The sequence below is a fragment of the Paramormyrops kingsleyae genome, chromosome 24, assembly GCF_048594095.1.
Source record: "Paramormyrops kingsleyae isolate MSU_618 chromosome 24, PKINGS_0.4, whole genome shotgun sequence".
In the NCBI taxonomy this organism is placed as follows: Eukaryota; Metazoa; Chordata; class Actinopteri; order Osteoglossiformes; family Mormyridae; genus Paramormyrops; species Paramormyrops kingsleyae.
The window spans coordinates 1374353-1389842 of NC_132820.1; the positions used below are offsets into that span (position 1 = coordinate 1374353).

The 15490-nt window shown below is 42.7% G+C and overlaps 1 protein-coding gene across 1 annotated transcript; it reads left to right on the forward strand.

The window, feature by feature from the left end:
• LOC140582480 (NLR family CARD domain-containing protein 3-like) lies at nt 1-13255 on the forward strand. The gene is made up of 8 exons (XM_072706872.1): nt 1-221; nt 396-2115; nt 3450-3623; nt 3769-3942; nt 7279-7452; nt 7681-7854; nt 7969-8015; nt 12494-13255. Exons 1-8 carry the CDS (start codon nt 125-127, stop codon nt 13009-13011), a joined length of 3078 nt encoding a protein of 1025 aa, XP_072562973.1. The 5' UTR covers nt 1-124; the 3' UTR covers nt 13012-13255.
• The last annotated feature ends 2235 nt before the right edge of the window (nt 13256-15490 follow it).

A 15490-nucleotide genomic window follows, 5' to 3' on the forward strand; every position in this document is an offset into this window, starting at 1 on the left:
GGAAAATGCTGTGAGGTTCCTGAAGGATGAGCTGAAGACGATCACGAGGTACCTAGATCAGAATTACCCAGAATGCTCTGAGCCTCAACTGGAGCAGGACAATGACCTGGATAGTGACGGTCAGATGCAGAAGACCTGTGGTAGAGAAGGAGCTCTGAAGATCACACTGTACATCCTGAGGGCCATAGAACAAAATGATCTCGCTGACCTACTGCAGAAGAGTAAGAACTGAATCTCATTCTCTGTGTGTTTGGCCTCAGAAAAAATAGTATATGGAAAAAAACATGTATTACATTTCAGTTTATCATTTAATTTAATTTGATTTAGTTTTGCTCATATTAGTAAAAAATGTGTTTTTTGAAAAGTCTGTGCATTTACCTCTCATTTCATTTCAGGGCATCTTCTGTCACAATGTCAGCACAGAATCAAAGGGACCCTGAAGCAGAAATGTAAGTGTGTATTTGAAGGGAAAGCTAAGGAAGGACAGCCAACACTTCTCAGTGAGATTTACACAGAACTCTACATAACTGAAGGTGGGACTGGAGCAGTCAATGATGAACATGAAGTGAGACAGATTGAAACAGCATCCAAGAAAAGGCGAACAGAAGATACTACAATCAAGTGCAATGATATATTTAAACCCTTATGTGGGCGTGAGACACCTATCAGAACTGTACTCACTAAAGGGGTGACAGGTATCGGGAAAACAGTCTCTGTGCAGAAATTTATTCTCGACTGGGTGGATGGAAAAGCAAACCAGGATGTTCACTTCATATTTGCTCTTCCTTTCCGCGACCTGAATTTGATTAAGGATGAATACAGTCTGATTGAACTGCTTCACCATTTTGTCCCTGATCTCAAATCAGTTGAATCCACTGAGCTTTTTAGGTACAAAGTCTTGTTCATCTTTGATGGTCTGGATGAGTGTCGCCTTCCTCTAGATTTTCAGAACAATGAGAGCTGGTTTGATGTAACAAAGAAAACGTCACTGGATGTGCTGTTGACTAACCTCATTAAGGGGAATCTGCTTCCATCCGCTCTCCTCTGGATAACCTCCCGGCCAACAGCAGCCAATCAGATACCTCCTGAGTGTGTCCACCAGGTGACAGAGATACGAGGGTTCAGTGATGCCCAGAAGGAGGAGTATTTCAGGAGAAGATTCAGTGATCAGAGCCTGGCCAGCAGGATTATCACACATGTGAAATCATCAAGGAGCCTCTTCATCATGTGCCACATACCTGTGTTCTGCTGGATTTCAGCCACTGTCCTTAAGAGGCTTTTTAGTGAAACTGACAGGGGAGAAATTCCAAGGACTCTGACTGAAATGTACACACACTTCCTGATCTTTCAGACAGGTTTAAAAAATGACAAGTACATGAAAAACTGTGAAACCAAGCTTAAGGAACACAGCAAGAAATTCCTTTTAAAACTGGGGAAACTGGCTTTTGACAACCTTGAGAAAGGCAATCTCATATTTTATGAGCAAGATCTGACAGGGAATGACATTGATGTCAGTGAAGCTTCAGTTTACTCCGGATTGTGCACAGAAGTCTTTAAGGAGGAATATGGGTTGTATCAGGAGAAGGTGTACTGCTTTGTGCATCTGAGCATCCAGGAGTATCTCGCTGCTTTATGCAAGTTTCTGTCAAACTCATCAGCTGACCTGCTGAAGACTGCAGTGGATCAGGCATTAGAGAGCAAGAATGGACACTTGGACCTCTACCTCCGCTTCCTCCTGGGCCTCTCAACAGACTCCAGTAAGACTCTGTTACAAAGGCTACTGGGAGAGACAAGAACCAGCACACATGACATTAAAAAAACAGCTCAATACATCAAGAGGAAAATAAAGAACAATTTATCTCCAGAAAGGACCATCAACCTGTTCCACTGTCTGAATGAGCTGGGTGACAATTCTCTAGTAGAGGAAGTACAAGGATACCTGAATTCAGGACGTCTTTCAGCAGAAGACCTCTCACCTGCACAGTATTCAGCTCTGGCCTTTGTGTTACTGATGTCAGATGAGGAGCTGGATGTGTTTGATCTGAAGAAATTCGTCAGATCAGATAAGGAGCATTGGAGGCTGCTGCCTGTGGTCAAGACATCTAGGACAGCTCTGTAAGTGAGGATCTGAAAATGTATCTTGTCTGACAATAACAGATTAACATTGTTTAAAATATGTAAAATATGCAATTTATTTCTCCTTGTGGATTAATACCTGGGCTGGATTTTTTTTTTTGACAATCTGGGACCCAGATTTTTTAATGACTGAGGGTAGTGATGTAGTAAAAAACAAAGTGACATTTCCATGACCACCCAGTGTGCATCATGACCTGCTATACAAACAAAGGGGGTCTTTATCTGGGGGGTTTATGAGTGAAATGATACTTTATTTGCACAAGTACAGGTACATTGGAGTGCTTCTCTTCTCACTCTCCATGAGAGACACAGACACATTTACAGGTGACACCAAGCTTAGGGTCACAGCACAGGGTCAGCTGACATCCAGCAGCCCAGGAGCTGCGGGTTAAGGGCCTCGATCAAGGGCCCACAGACATGTGACTGTTCTGCTGAGTGTCTGACCAGCGATCCTCCAACCACAGACACAGAGGCTTAGCCTGCTGAGCCACACACCAGCCCCACAGACATGGTATGTGAGTGTTACTGTCAGCAGGTGTGTCCATGTGATGGAGCCCAGAGCTGGGAGCTTCCAGAAGACTGCAGTCTCTGACTGCTCACTGGCGCCCTCTGCTGGCCGCTACTGCTCCTGGCTGAGGATGTGACGACACAGCTAGTCCGGCAGTAATAGATTAACATTATTTTAAATTTACAATGAAACTATATGGTGGCATATTCGGGCATAAATGAGGGCACAGGTACAGGGGCGCCTCGTCATAAAATGTAGTCGCACTGTCTCCAGTCACAAAATGCAGCTAAATGCTCGCAGTTTGGAAACATGTGAAGCCACACTTTTCATTCTTAGGCATTATTCACATTATGTGAAAAACAAAAACAACAAAACACGTGCGAACCGGTTCCCAGGTTTGTCTCTGGATGCACTTTTCTCCTCTATAACGTGTTTGTGTGACGTTACATTAGACAGCCAATCAGCAGCGACTTTACATCTTTACGCGAGTATGCTGCATGCTTATTAGCTCACAGGTGCTGAGATAGTGTTTCGGTATCGGAATTTAGCACCAAAAGAGAATAAATTTTCGATCCTCGATATGATCAGAGCAGTTTGGTCGGTACCACAAAAGTACCGAAGTTCAATATCCAGCCCTACTTTGGGGAAACCTGGCAGAACGATGGCTGATGACTGCAGTGGAAGCTGTTTCATTGGTCTGAATATATTACGGGAAGATTCATATATAATTTTCACATGCATCGTTAATAATACAGAGTACCATTAACTATGTGTAAGTTGTGTCTTAAAATGTTTTCTTTTCCAGGTTGGACAGCTGTAATCTCACAGAGAAATGCTGTGAGGTGCTGGCTTCAGCTCTCAGATCAAACTCCTCACACCTGAGAGAGCTGGACCTGAGTAACAATGACCTGCAGGATTCAGGAGTGAAGCTGCTCTCTGCTGGACTGGGGGATTCAAACTGTAAACCGGAGATACTGAGGTCAGTATTACTGGGTATTCCACACTTTTAACTAATTATTGAAAGGAGTCACTTTGTATGAAAGTAGTCACATTTACTTAAAAGTAACACTTGTATTGGTGAGGTGATCTTATTTATCTGAGAGTTTTTGTCCATCTCTCTGCAGGCTGTCAGGCTGTAGAGTCACAGAAGAAGGCTGTTCTTCCCTGGCTTCAGCTCTGAGGTCAAACCCCTCACACCTGAGAGAGCTGGATCTGAGCTACAATCACCCAGGAGACTCAGGAGTGAAGCTGCTCTCTGCTGTACTGGAGGATCCCAGCTGTAAACTGGAGAAGCTGAAGTGAGTAGAGAGTGAACATTTAATGTCAGTTCAAGTCAAGTTTCTTTGTCTAGCACATGTTCATACACCAAGGTCATTCAAAGTGCTTTCCGGAAAATATAAGAAATAAAGTGTATAAAGTAAAAATAGACAAAGTGAAAGTGTAAGAAAAATGTGAAAATAAACATAATTAAAAGAACATGAAACATTTAAGAACGGATATTATAAGTGACAAAGTGCCACAGCCATAAGATATGATCACATAGTTGACCATCGAGCTCTAGCCTGAGTGCTCTGGTGCCTGGTGCCTTATAAACACCCTTCTGCTGAACACGGTGTTCACTATGGACAGACTGTGGTTCACACAGGAGTCCAATAACAGAGCAGCACTCGGGTTCAGATCGGCCAGGCTGTTCCTCCGAGTCACAGCCCTCCAGGTTCCACTGTCGCTACCCATGTGAGCATTAAAGTCCCAAAGCAGAACAACGAAGTCCCCGGGAGGGGGGGGGGGGGGCGCCTTCCAGCTACCCATCCAAGGTCTCCAAGAAGAACCCACTGATCTAACACCATACTGTCGTGGATAACCTCCCTCAAGCGTTACCCACTGATCTAATACCATACTGTCATGGATAACCTCCCTCAATGTTACCCACTGATCTAACACCATACTGTCGTGGATAACCTCCCTCAAGCGTTACCCACTGATCTAATACCATACTGTCATGGATAACCTCCCTCAATGTTACCCACTGATCTAACACCATACTGTCATGGAGAACCTCCCTCAAGCGTTACCCAATGACCTAATACCATACTGTCATGCATAACCTCCCTCAAGCGTTACCCACTGATCTAATACCATACTGTCATGGATAACCTCCCTCAAGCGTTACCCACTGATCTAACACCATACTGTCATGGAGAACCTCCCTCAAGCGTTACCCAATGACCTAATACCATACTGTCATGGATAACTTCCCTCAAGCATTACCCACTGATCTAATACCATACTGTCATGGATAACTTCCCTCAAGCGTTACCCACTGATCTAACAACATACTGTCATGGATAACCTCCCTCAAGCGTTACCCACTGATCTAATATCATACTGTCATGGATAACCTCCCTCAAGCGTTACCCACTGATCTAACACCATACTGCCGTGGATAACCTCCCTCAAGCGTTACCCAATGACCTAATACCATACTGTCATGGATAACCTCCCTCAAGCGTTACCCACTGATTTAATACCATACTGTCATGGAGAACCTCCCTCAAGCGTTACCCAATGACCTAATACCATACTGTCATGGATAACCTCCCTCAAGCGTTACCCACTGATCTAACCCCATATTGTCGTGGATAACCTCCCTCAAGCGTTACCCAATGACCTAATACCATACTGTCATGGATAACCTCCCTCAAGCGTTACCCACTGATCTAACACCATACTGTCATGGAGAACCTCCCTCAAGCGTTACCCAATGACCTAATACCATACTGTCATGGATAACTTCCCTCAAGCATTACCCACTGATCTAATACCATACTGTCATGGATAACTTCCCTCAAGCGTTACCCACTGATCTAACAACATACTGTCATGGATAACCTCCCTCAAGCGTTACCCACTGATCTAACAACATACTGTCATGGATAACCTCCCTCAAGCGTTACCCACTGATCTAATATCATACTGTCATGGATAACCTCCCTCAAGCGTTACCCACTGATCTAACACCATACTGCCGTGGATAACCTCCCTCAAGCGTTACCCAATGACCTAATACCATACTGTCATGGATAACCTCCCTCAAGCGTTACCCACTGATTTAATACCATACTGTCATGGAGAACCTCCCTCAAGCGTTACCCAATGACCTAATACCATACTGTCATGGATAACCTCCCTCAAGCGTTACCCACTGATCTAACCCCATATTGTCGTGGATAACCTCCCTCAAGCGTTACCCAATGACCTAATACCATACTGTCATGGATAACCTCCTTCAAGCGTTACCCACTGATTTAATACCATACTGTCATGGAGAACCTCCCTCAAGCGTTACCCAATGACCTAATACCATACTGTCATGGATATCCTCCCTCAAGCGTTACCCACTGATCTAATACCATACTGTCATGGATAACCTCCCTCAAGCGTTACCCACTGATCTAACCCCATATTGTCGTGGATAAGCTCCCTCAAGCGTTACCCACTGATCTAATACCATACTGTCATGGAGAACCTCCCTTAAGCGTTACACACTGATCTATTACCATACTGTCATGGATAACCTCCCTTAAGCGTTACCCACTGATCTAACACCATACTGTCATGGATAACCTCCCTCAAGCGTTACCCACTGATCTAACAGCATACTGTCATGGATAAGCTCACTCAAGCGTTACCCACTGATCTAACACCATACTGTCATGGATAACCTCCCTTAAGCGTTACACACTGATCTATTACCATACTGTCATGAATAACCTCCCTCAAGCGTTACCCACTGATCTAACACCATACTGTCATGAATAACCTCCCTCAAGCGTTACCCACTGATCTAACACCATACTGTCATGGATAACCTCCCTCAAGCGTTACCCACTGATCTAACACCATATTGTCATGGATAACCTCCCTCAAGCGTTACCCACTGATCTAACACCATACTGTCATGGATAACCTCCCTCAAGCGTTACCCACTGATCTAACGCCATACTGTCATGGATAACCTCCCTCAAGCATTACCCACTGATCTAACGCCATACTGTCATGGATAACCTCCCTCAAGCGTTACCCACTGATCTAACGCTATACTTTTATGGCTGAGAGCCGATCACTGCTGTTCCAGGTATTGATGGTAATTAAAGACAAACATACCATTACTTTAGTTAAATAGTATTTTTTATGAAAATGTTTTTGAATTCTTTCAATTGTATTTTTGTTAACAATAATTACCCTGCTACAGAAAATGTGTTTCCCAAAAAGAAGTTTGGCAGGACGACCCATAATGCACTTAAGCAACAACATAATAAACAAACACAAACAGCTTCTTTGTTCTTCTCCTACTTCCTTATATCCCACAAACTAATCAGCTGTAAACCATGTTAGAAATGATTAAGCAGTAAAGCAGGAAGCCAGTCGTTCTTAGCACATGGTTTGTGTTGTTCAGCAGAGCTAATAGACAAAGGAAGGTGACAGTTATGTTGCAGTTTAGAACTTAAATATGCTTTTTATATGCTGTACAATAAATTCATTGTTTTACAAAATCTCTTCTGTGATGCCAGTGATGGCTCACATACAGAGCACCAATGCGAAAGGTGGTTTTATAAGTGTTTCATTTTCCTAAGGGTGGACCGGTGTGAACTCACAGATAAATTCTGTGAGGTGCTGGCTTCAGCTCTCAGATCAAACTCCTCACACCTGAGAGAGCTGGACCTGAGTGACAATGACCTGCAGGATTCAGGAGTGAAGCTGCTCTCTGCTGAACTGGGGGGTTCCCAATGTAAACTGGATATACTGAGGTCAGTTACTGGGAATTCCACACTGTAAACTGAAGATACTGAACTCAGTATTACTGGGTATTCCACCGTAAACTGGGGAAGGTCAATGTTACTGGGTATTCCACACTTTTAACTGTAAATATTGAAATAACTCACATTGTATGAAAGTAGTCACATTTACTTGAAAGTCATACTTGTAATAATGACATTATCTTAGTTATCTGAGAGTTTTTTTCTGTTTCTCTGCAGGCTGTCAGGCTGTAGAGTCACAGAAGAAGGCTGTTCTTCCCTGGCTTCAGCTCTGAGGTCAAACCCCTCACACCTGAGAGAGCTGGATCTGAGCTACAATCACCCAGGAGACTCAGGAGTGAAGCTGCTCTCTGCTGTACTGGAGGATCCCAGCTGTAAACTGGAGAAGCTGAAGTGAGTACAGAGTGTGTGTCTGACACGCTACAGATACTTATGCATGTATGTGAAGAAGAGGCACCAATAAATAAATGGATACAGCAGCACTATGTCATTCTGCTTCTCCTATAGTGTGGACCACAGTGGAGAGTGCAGGACCAGACCAGGCTTACAGAAATGTAAGTGTGTTTGCATCTTTTTATTAATAATACCATCAATACTATGTTATGATAAGTAAGTAAGTAAGTAAAGTTTATTTATATAGCACCTTCACATACAATATAATATACGATTTGACATAGTTTGACATTATGACACACAAGTAAGAACATACATACACAGCACGGACGGTAAAAGCTCTAGTATAAGTAAAAAAAAAAAAAAAAGTCTGTATTCACACAGTTGTTGTGTTGAGTGTGTTTTCTGCACTGTATGTAGATGGATTTCCATGTTTGTGTTTAGGTGAGTTTCTGTGTGTGTCATTTTAGACAACATCCAAATGAGAAAAACAAAACATCAAAATCATCACCAAAACACTATTCATTCATTTATACGTAAAAAAAATATATTTTTTACAAATACTTTATAACTGCTCATATCATCTTTGTGTTTGTGTGGGAGCGTAATATGGTTAAAATATATTCTTTTTCACAAAAAAGAATCCTTTGCATTTGTTCTTTTTGCACATGCCGTGAGTGTATGTGTTTCCTGTGTGAGATTCGTTAGTATTGTCCTAAGACGGCACCCATAGGCAGTGATACTGGACTATCTCCTCCAGTGTGAGGTGCGAATTTGCATTTTTACAGGGTGGTTCTGGAACAGTCCTTAATATTCATGAGAGAATATTCCTGATTGGCCAGGGAATGCCTTAGACCAGGGGTGCCCAAATCCAGTCCTGGAGGGCCAGAGCCCTGCACATTTTTGGGTTTCCCCTCATTTAACACACTTGATTCACTCCTTGTGCTAATTACCACACAGCTCTTGACCTGAATCCTTTATGGTGGAACAGGGAAAGAACTAAGCTACACAGGGATCCGGCCCCCCAGGACTGGATTTGCGCACCCCTGCCTTAGACAGAAAAAAACAGGCGACACATATCGATGTTAACTGACCAATCAGGTAGTGCTACTCTCATAAATATTAATGAACCAGCCAATCATGTAAGGCTTCTTATGAATTTTATTAAGATTTCACGAACCACGGTGCTAAAAGAAATTTGCGCCCGGGACACACTGGATGTGCGGCGAAAAATATAATTTAACAGATCAGTGTTGCCAACTTAGCGACTTTGTCGCTAGATTTAGCGACTTTTCAGACACCCTTGACGACTTTTTTTTTCATAAAAGCGCCTAGCGACAAATCTAGCGACTTTTGGACAAACCTTAGCAACTTTCCAAATGTCGCCAGTACTGTCCTGTAAGCGCAAGGTCTTGCTTTCCCGGTACAGTTACTCATCTCCCTGTGTCTGCTCTGATCAGTGAGCGCTAGCTCCGGCAGAAAGGAGCAGCATATAGACCTTTTTCACGAAAACCGGAAATACGTAATCGTAGGGTAAACTTAGTTCCGGTCAAGCGTCAATGCATTAGAAAACCCGGGATCAGAGAAAATTCAGCAGAGAATATATACAACCTATCTGACAAATTTGCCCAAATTTACATTTGCGGATGTTGCTAAACTCGTGGAGGAAATCTCCGTCACGAGAAAGAGCAAACTTGATAAAGGCTACAAATTTTTCCACAAAGAATTTGTCCATAAGTATCAAGGTAACTGTTACTGAATTGCTCACCACATGTAATTTTTAAAGGAAAGACATTAACGGCTTTTGTTAATGTTTAAAGGTAGAAAAACTTGTTGTATTGTTGTTGTTGATGTATTTGTTAATAGGCAAACAAAAATATGTTATTTTAAATTAGTATAAATATATATACCTTAACATTAGACGCAAGATGAACACCCTACACACGCACACAGAAAAGCCCGGACATTTGCACAAACGCACAACCAAGAGTGGGGCTTTACAGTTTGATAATCAAACTAAATCAAAAAACACTTAAAATGTATAAGGATCGCTTTGTTGTAGCGAAATTTTTAAATAGTGTGAGAGTGATGTAAATCATTTAGGCAACAAGAATTGAGTAGCTGTAGGAACTAGTGAGCAAAATTTAGCAACAAGCATCAAAAAACATTTTAGCTGTGTTTTGTTAATTTTAAAGAAGTTGGCCCCGTTTTTTCTAATTACATTTATTAGCTATAGGTAGTGCCATGTTTCAAATAAACCCCTTAACCATAGCGTTTTTAAAGTAATGAAGCACTTTTCGGCAAATGTGTTATTTTAAATAAAACACTCTAAGCACATCGACGGAACTCAGAGCCGCTATCAATGGATCTAAAACAATGGCGTTTGGTGAAATACTTTTTGTATTTTACAATGAAATAAAACTGTTAAGCTGATTACGGCTTTCTCTCGTTTTTAAAAACTTGGGCTAAAATATTTGTGCTTGTTTCGCATTTGCTCTTTTTGACAGTGTTTCGCTCGGGCATGCCTCTAGTTGCTTAAAAGCTTGGGCCTTGTGTCATTTATGCTTAAAATACGGTGTTTGCTTCTGTCTGAGGTGAAGTGTCTGCTGCAGACGTAAGTGCTCCCCTTTTTAACTGTGAAGTTTGGTCCTTCATCCCGCCGGATAGCCTGAATCCATTTACGTCGAACTTCACCATTAACAGGGAAGGAATGAAAAGATAGATGTGACTGCTTTTGGGCATTACAAGAACAGCCCGGTACACTGCAAGAAGAAGAGGTCGCTGCATGCGCTATTTGTTTTACACCGGCGGAAGTAAATATACCCTATGATTACGTATTTCCGGTCAAAAATGCGGAAGTTGTGAAAAAGGTCTATTCCCGTGACCGCACGGCAGCTGACATAGATGTGAATGAGCTGCGCATGTGCAAACGGTGTTGCCACGGACCAATCACTTACCTGCTTCTCCTTTGCTTGAAATAAAACTATTTAATTTGACCGTTTCTTCTTATTTTTTCTTATTTATTTATTTTTTCTTCTGATGCACTTAAATTACTCACTGTTACAGAGCTTAAGTTCATTCCAGTTTCTGAACTCGTCTGAGATCGTTTACTGAGCTACATCTGATTGACTGTACGTGATTCTACTTACTCATACACAACGATAAACTTCATTAAACTTATTAAACTCATATACACATAAAAAAAACATATATACGTATAATATAAATGTTGTCTGACAGAAAATATGTAACGTAATTGATAGTTTTATATTGGACACGTGAGGAAGGATTAGGGAAAACACGCAGAATGCAAATATGACGTAATCAAGTCATCAATATGCAAATATACGCATGACGTCATCTATCGACATTTGGCGACTTTTCCAGCAGACTTTAGCTACTTTCCATTGAAAATAGTTGGCAACACTGTAACAGATTAGAGCGGCCACGTGCCTGGGCGAAATTTCGGGGCCAACGCCTCGCGGCAGCGGCGCCGCATCTTGATTCACGCGCGCGGTAAGCGGTTCTCTACGGAAGCGTATTGCATTCATCTAAAACACAATCAATTCTGTTTTTTCCGAATTAATGAAATAACCATCCTGTTTTTCTGAGTAATATTTTTCTGTTTTTCATGTTGCACGATCTGTGTAGTTTAATCCGCTTTTATTGATGGTTTGTAGACGGTATTATCATTAGTTTGCCGACTTTGCGCGGCACCTATTCCGCCCCGCTTGACACCGCAGTGTTTCTCCCGGATCAGTAGATACATTATGACACGCTTCACGGAAATAAGCCGATGCATGTGAAATGCATTCAGAGCGGCTTTGCTGTGACTACAGACCATGTCAGACAATCGCTGCAAATACTGGATCCTCATGGAGCGCAACTCCGGCGCCGGAATCGTCTTCGGAGGCGTTTGTATCAGATTCCAGATCCAAACCTTTATTAATTATCACTTTAAATATGTAATAATATTACTTATATATTTTGTTATCGATGGTCATTTTCAAAGGCAAACTCCCTGTAGAAATACAGAGAGCAGCAAGGCGGCCGGTGTGTCCCGGTGTTCTGTCGAAATGAGCTACTTTGTCGAGTTATCCTACCGTAGTGATAATCGATAGCCCTAACCCTAACTCTTACCCTAACCCTAACCCTAAACCCCCAAACCCCCTAAAACCCTTATCCTAACCCTAACCCAAACCCCTAAAACCTAACCCTAATCCCAAGACGGTGGAACTGCACATGCGCAAAAAGGCTCGATAGTACGTCTCGATAGGTAGTTCAACTCGTCAGAACACCTGCTTTAGCGGGTAGAAGGAAGTTTGTCTTTAAAGTAAATACACTGACTTTTAGTATTAATATCCGGTGCCGTTTTCTGGTAAATATGCTTGTGGTGAATATGTGTGATGAATGTCGCTGCTTTGTAATTTTATTTACCTGTAATTAAGCTGTCAGTTTAGCTCGCGCCGCATTTTGGCGGCTCTTCCCACCCGCGTCGCTCGCCGTCCGACATTTCCTGAGCTATTTCATAAACTTCAGTTCCCGCTTCGTTTGGGGAAGCTGTGCTGTTTTTATATTGTACAGAAACATGAAGTACAGGCTGCCTGATGGTATTAATAATTCTCCCTCCTGCCTACAGACTCCTGCCAGCTGACGCTGGACCCCAACACAACAAACAGACGCCTGTCTCTGTCAGGGGGGAACAGGAAGGTGACATGGGGGGCAGAGGAGCAGCCATATCCTGATCATCCAGAGAGATTTGACATCTGCTCCCAAGTTCTGTGCAGAGAGAGTCTGACTGGCCGCTGTTACTGGGAGGCTGAGTGGGATGGACGTGAAGCCCTGATAGGAGTGACTTATAAAGGGATCGGGAGGAAAGGAGGGATTGACTGTCTGCTTGGATTCAATGACAAGTCATGGTGTCTGTACTGTAATCCTGTCAGTTACTCTGTCCGGCACAATAAGAAACAGACTCTCATACCCATAGAGCCCTCAGGCTCCCGCAGAGTAGGAGTGTATCTGGACTGGGGGGCTGGTGCTCTGTCCTTCTACAGAGTCTCCTCTGATGGACTGACCCCCCTGTACAGATTCACCTCCTCATTCACTGAGCTCCTCTATCCAGGGTTTTGGGTTTATAACTCCTCAGTGTCACTGTGACGTGTTGCTGGTTCTCCTGGAAAAAGGTAAAATCTCTGCTTTTTAACCTTTATAATCCCTTTTACTCTGAAATGTATGTTTGACAAAAATAAGTTTTTCTCCCTGAATAAAATGTAACTAAATATAATCCTGATGGGGGGGGGGTGGGCTTTTCCCCTCCCCTGTATATGTACATTTTATATATTAATGTCTATTTACTGTATTTCCTCCCTGTACAATGACAATAAAGGTTTTCTGTTCTGTCTTATTAATGTCCTGCTTCAGCGTCACCCAAAGCATAACTGAGTCACTTAATGAAACCAGTCTGCTGGATTAAATTAAATAAATTCACTTTACTACTAACACAATGAGAGTAAATCAGTGTAAATAATGATCATTTAACTGGAGACATAACAGAAACAAAATACACTGGAAAATATAATTATTTCCTGTTACTGCTCTTGTTCAGTGGATTAAAGTAAACAATATTATTAATTTATGTGATTAAATAATAAAATGTCATTTATTAGATAAATACCCCCCCCCCCCCCCACTGTAGAAGGTCGCCCCCGTCGGTCAGAAGGGGCAGCTGCCCAGGCACCCTCACCCCCTCAACTGTAAAAAGTCTGGCATTGCCCCCATCGGACAGAAGGGGCAGGTGCGCAGGTACCCTTACCCCCCCCCCCCCACGTGCCTGACACAGAGAACTTGATACATAGATAGTCTATCCATTGTCTCCGATCGGCAAAAGCCACTAAATTTACCTACATGCATTATTATTAATAACAGACATGTAAGAATATACACAGACATCCATTAAGCAATCTGCCATTGGATTCATTATCTATTGTAGATTCACATTCTATACAGTGACTGTAGTCAGTTATAATGTCTCTCTATCAAGCTGCAGCCATATTTCTTACATCCACTGGACACGTTAATTGCTGACCCACGACTGCACACCGTCACACAGCTCCAACCTCTTCATTAAGTTTGCGGACGACACGACTGTGGTGGGTCTCATTAGCAATAGGGATGAGACCGATTACAGAAGTGAGGTGAGCCGCCTGGCCGCGTGGTGCGGAGACAACAATCTCTCTCTGAATGTGGAGAAGACGAAGGAGATTGTTGTTGACTTCAGGAGAGCGCACACTCAGCACGCCCCTCTGACCATCAATGGTGCGTCTGAGGAGAGAGTGCGCAGTACCAAGTTCCTGGGTGTACACATCACTGAGGATCTCTCCTGGACTAACAACACCACTGCACTGGCCAAGAAATCACAGCAGCGTCTCTATTTCCTTCGCAAACTAAGAAGAGCAGGAGCACCAGCCCCCATCATGTGCACCTTCTACAGAGGCACCATTGAGAGCATCCTGACGAGCTGCATCACTGTGTGGTTTGGAGCCTGCAAGGCATCCTGCCATAAAACCCTCCAACGCATAGTGAGAGCAGCTGAGAGGATCATTGGTGTCCCTCTCCCCTCCCTCCAGACCATCTACAGTACCCGTCTCACCAAGAAAGCTCTCTGCATAGCAGCCGATCCCACCCACCCAATACAAAGCTTCTTCAGCCTGCTGCCATCAGGGAGGAGACTGCGATGTCTCCAGGCCAGGACCAGCAGACTGAAAGACAGCTTCATCCATCAGGCTGTCAGGAAGCTCAACTCTCTCCCGGCTCTGCCCCCACTCCCCTCACTCCCCCCTTCTGCCCGACGGACTTTCTGAAACTCTGATATACACACTCTCACACCCACACACACACACACACACACACACTCACTGACCTGCACCAGTCACTTTGTGTAGCATTGGTCTGCTAATTACCTCATCTTACTCATAGTCTACCTCATAATATATTATATATATTTTCTTTCTTTTTTTTTGTATTAATGTTTTCTGTTTAACAAGGGTTTGTGAGAAACGTAATTTCAATTCTCTGTGTGTTCTGTACATGTGGCAGAATTGACAATAAAGCTGACTTTGACTTTAATTCACAGAACAAGCGATCCTTCCGGAGACAGTGTGTACTTTTCAGGGAGGCCACTAGGTGGAGACAAAACATAGATTACTGAATAAAAGAGGTTCAGAATTAGATTATAATCATATTTATAAAATTTTAACGGCACGCTTTGTTTTATGCCAGTTTGTAATTAGCAGTCATTTGCGTTCTTTCATAATGAAAAACCAAGAATTTTATGAGCCATAAATCATCCATATATTTTGCAGGGACAGAAATCGTGCCGCTGAAGTTCAGCACTTTCCCGTTTGAGATTCAAGGTTCAAGAGGTTTATTTGTCACATACAGTACAACATGCAGTGAAATGTATCTCTGAGTCGCCCTGTTTGGCTGTGCAGAAATGGAAGAGAAAAGGTGAGAAGTGGGAGTAAAAAAGATAATTACAATATATAAATACAATCTATCAAGTATATAATCTAAGTATACAATCCAAATATACAGTCTAAAATATAGTGCAATGGTGAGGTGATGTACAGACTAAAGT

Coding starts and splice junctions, on each gene's coding strand:
- LOC140582480 (XM_072706872.1), top strand. CDS start 125: ATGCAGAAGACCTGTGGTAGAGAAGGAGCTCTGAAGATCACACTGTAC. Junction 222..395: donor CGCTGACCTACTGCAGAAGA/GTAAGAACTGAA, acceptor ATTTCATTTCAG/GGCATCTTCTGTCACAATGT. Junction 2,116..3,449: donor AAGACATCTAGGACAGCTCT/GTAAGTGAGGAT, acceptor TTTCTTTTCCAG/GTTGGACAGCTGTAATCTCA.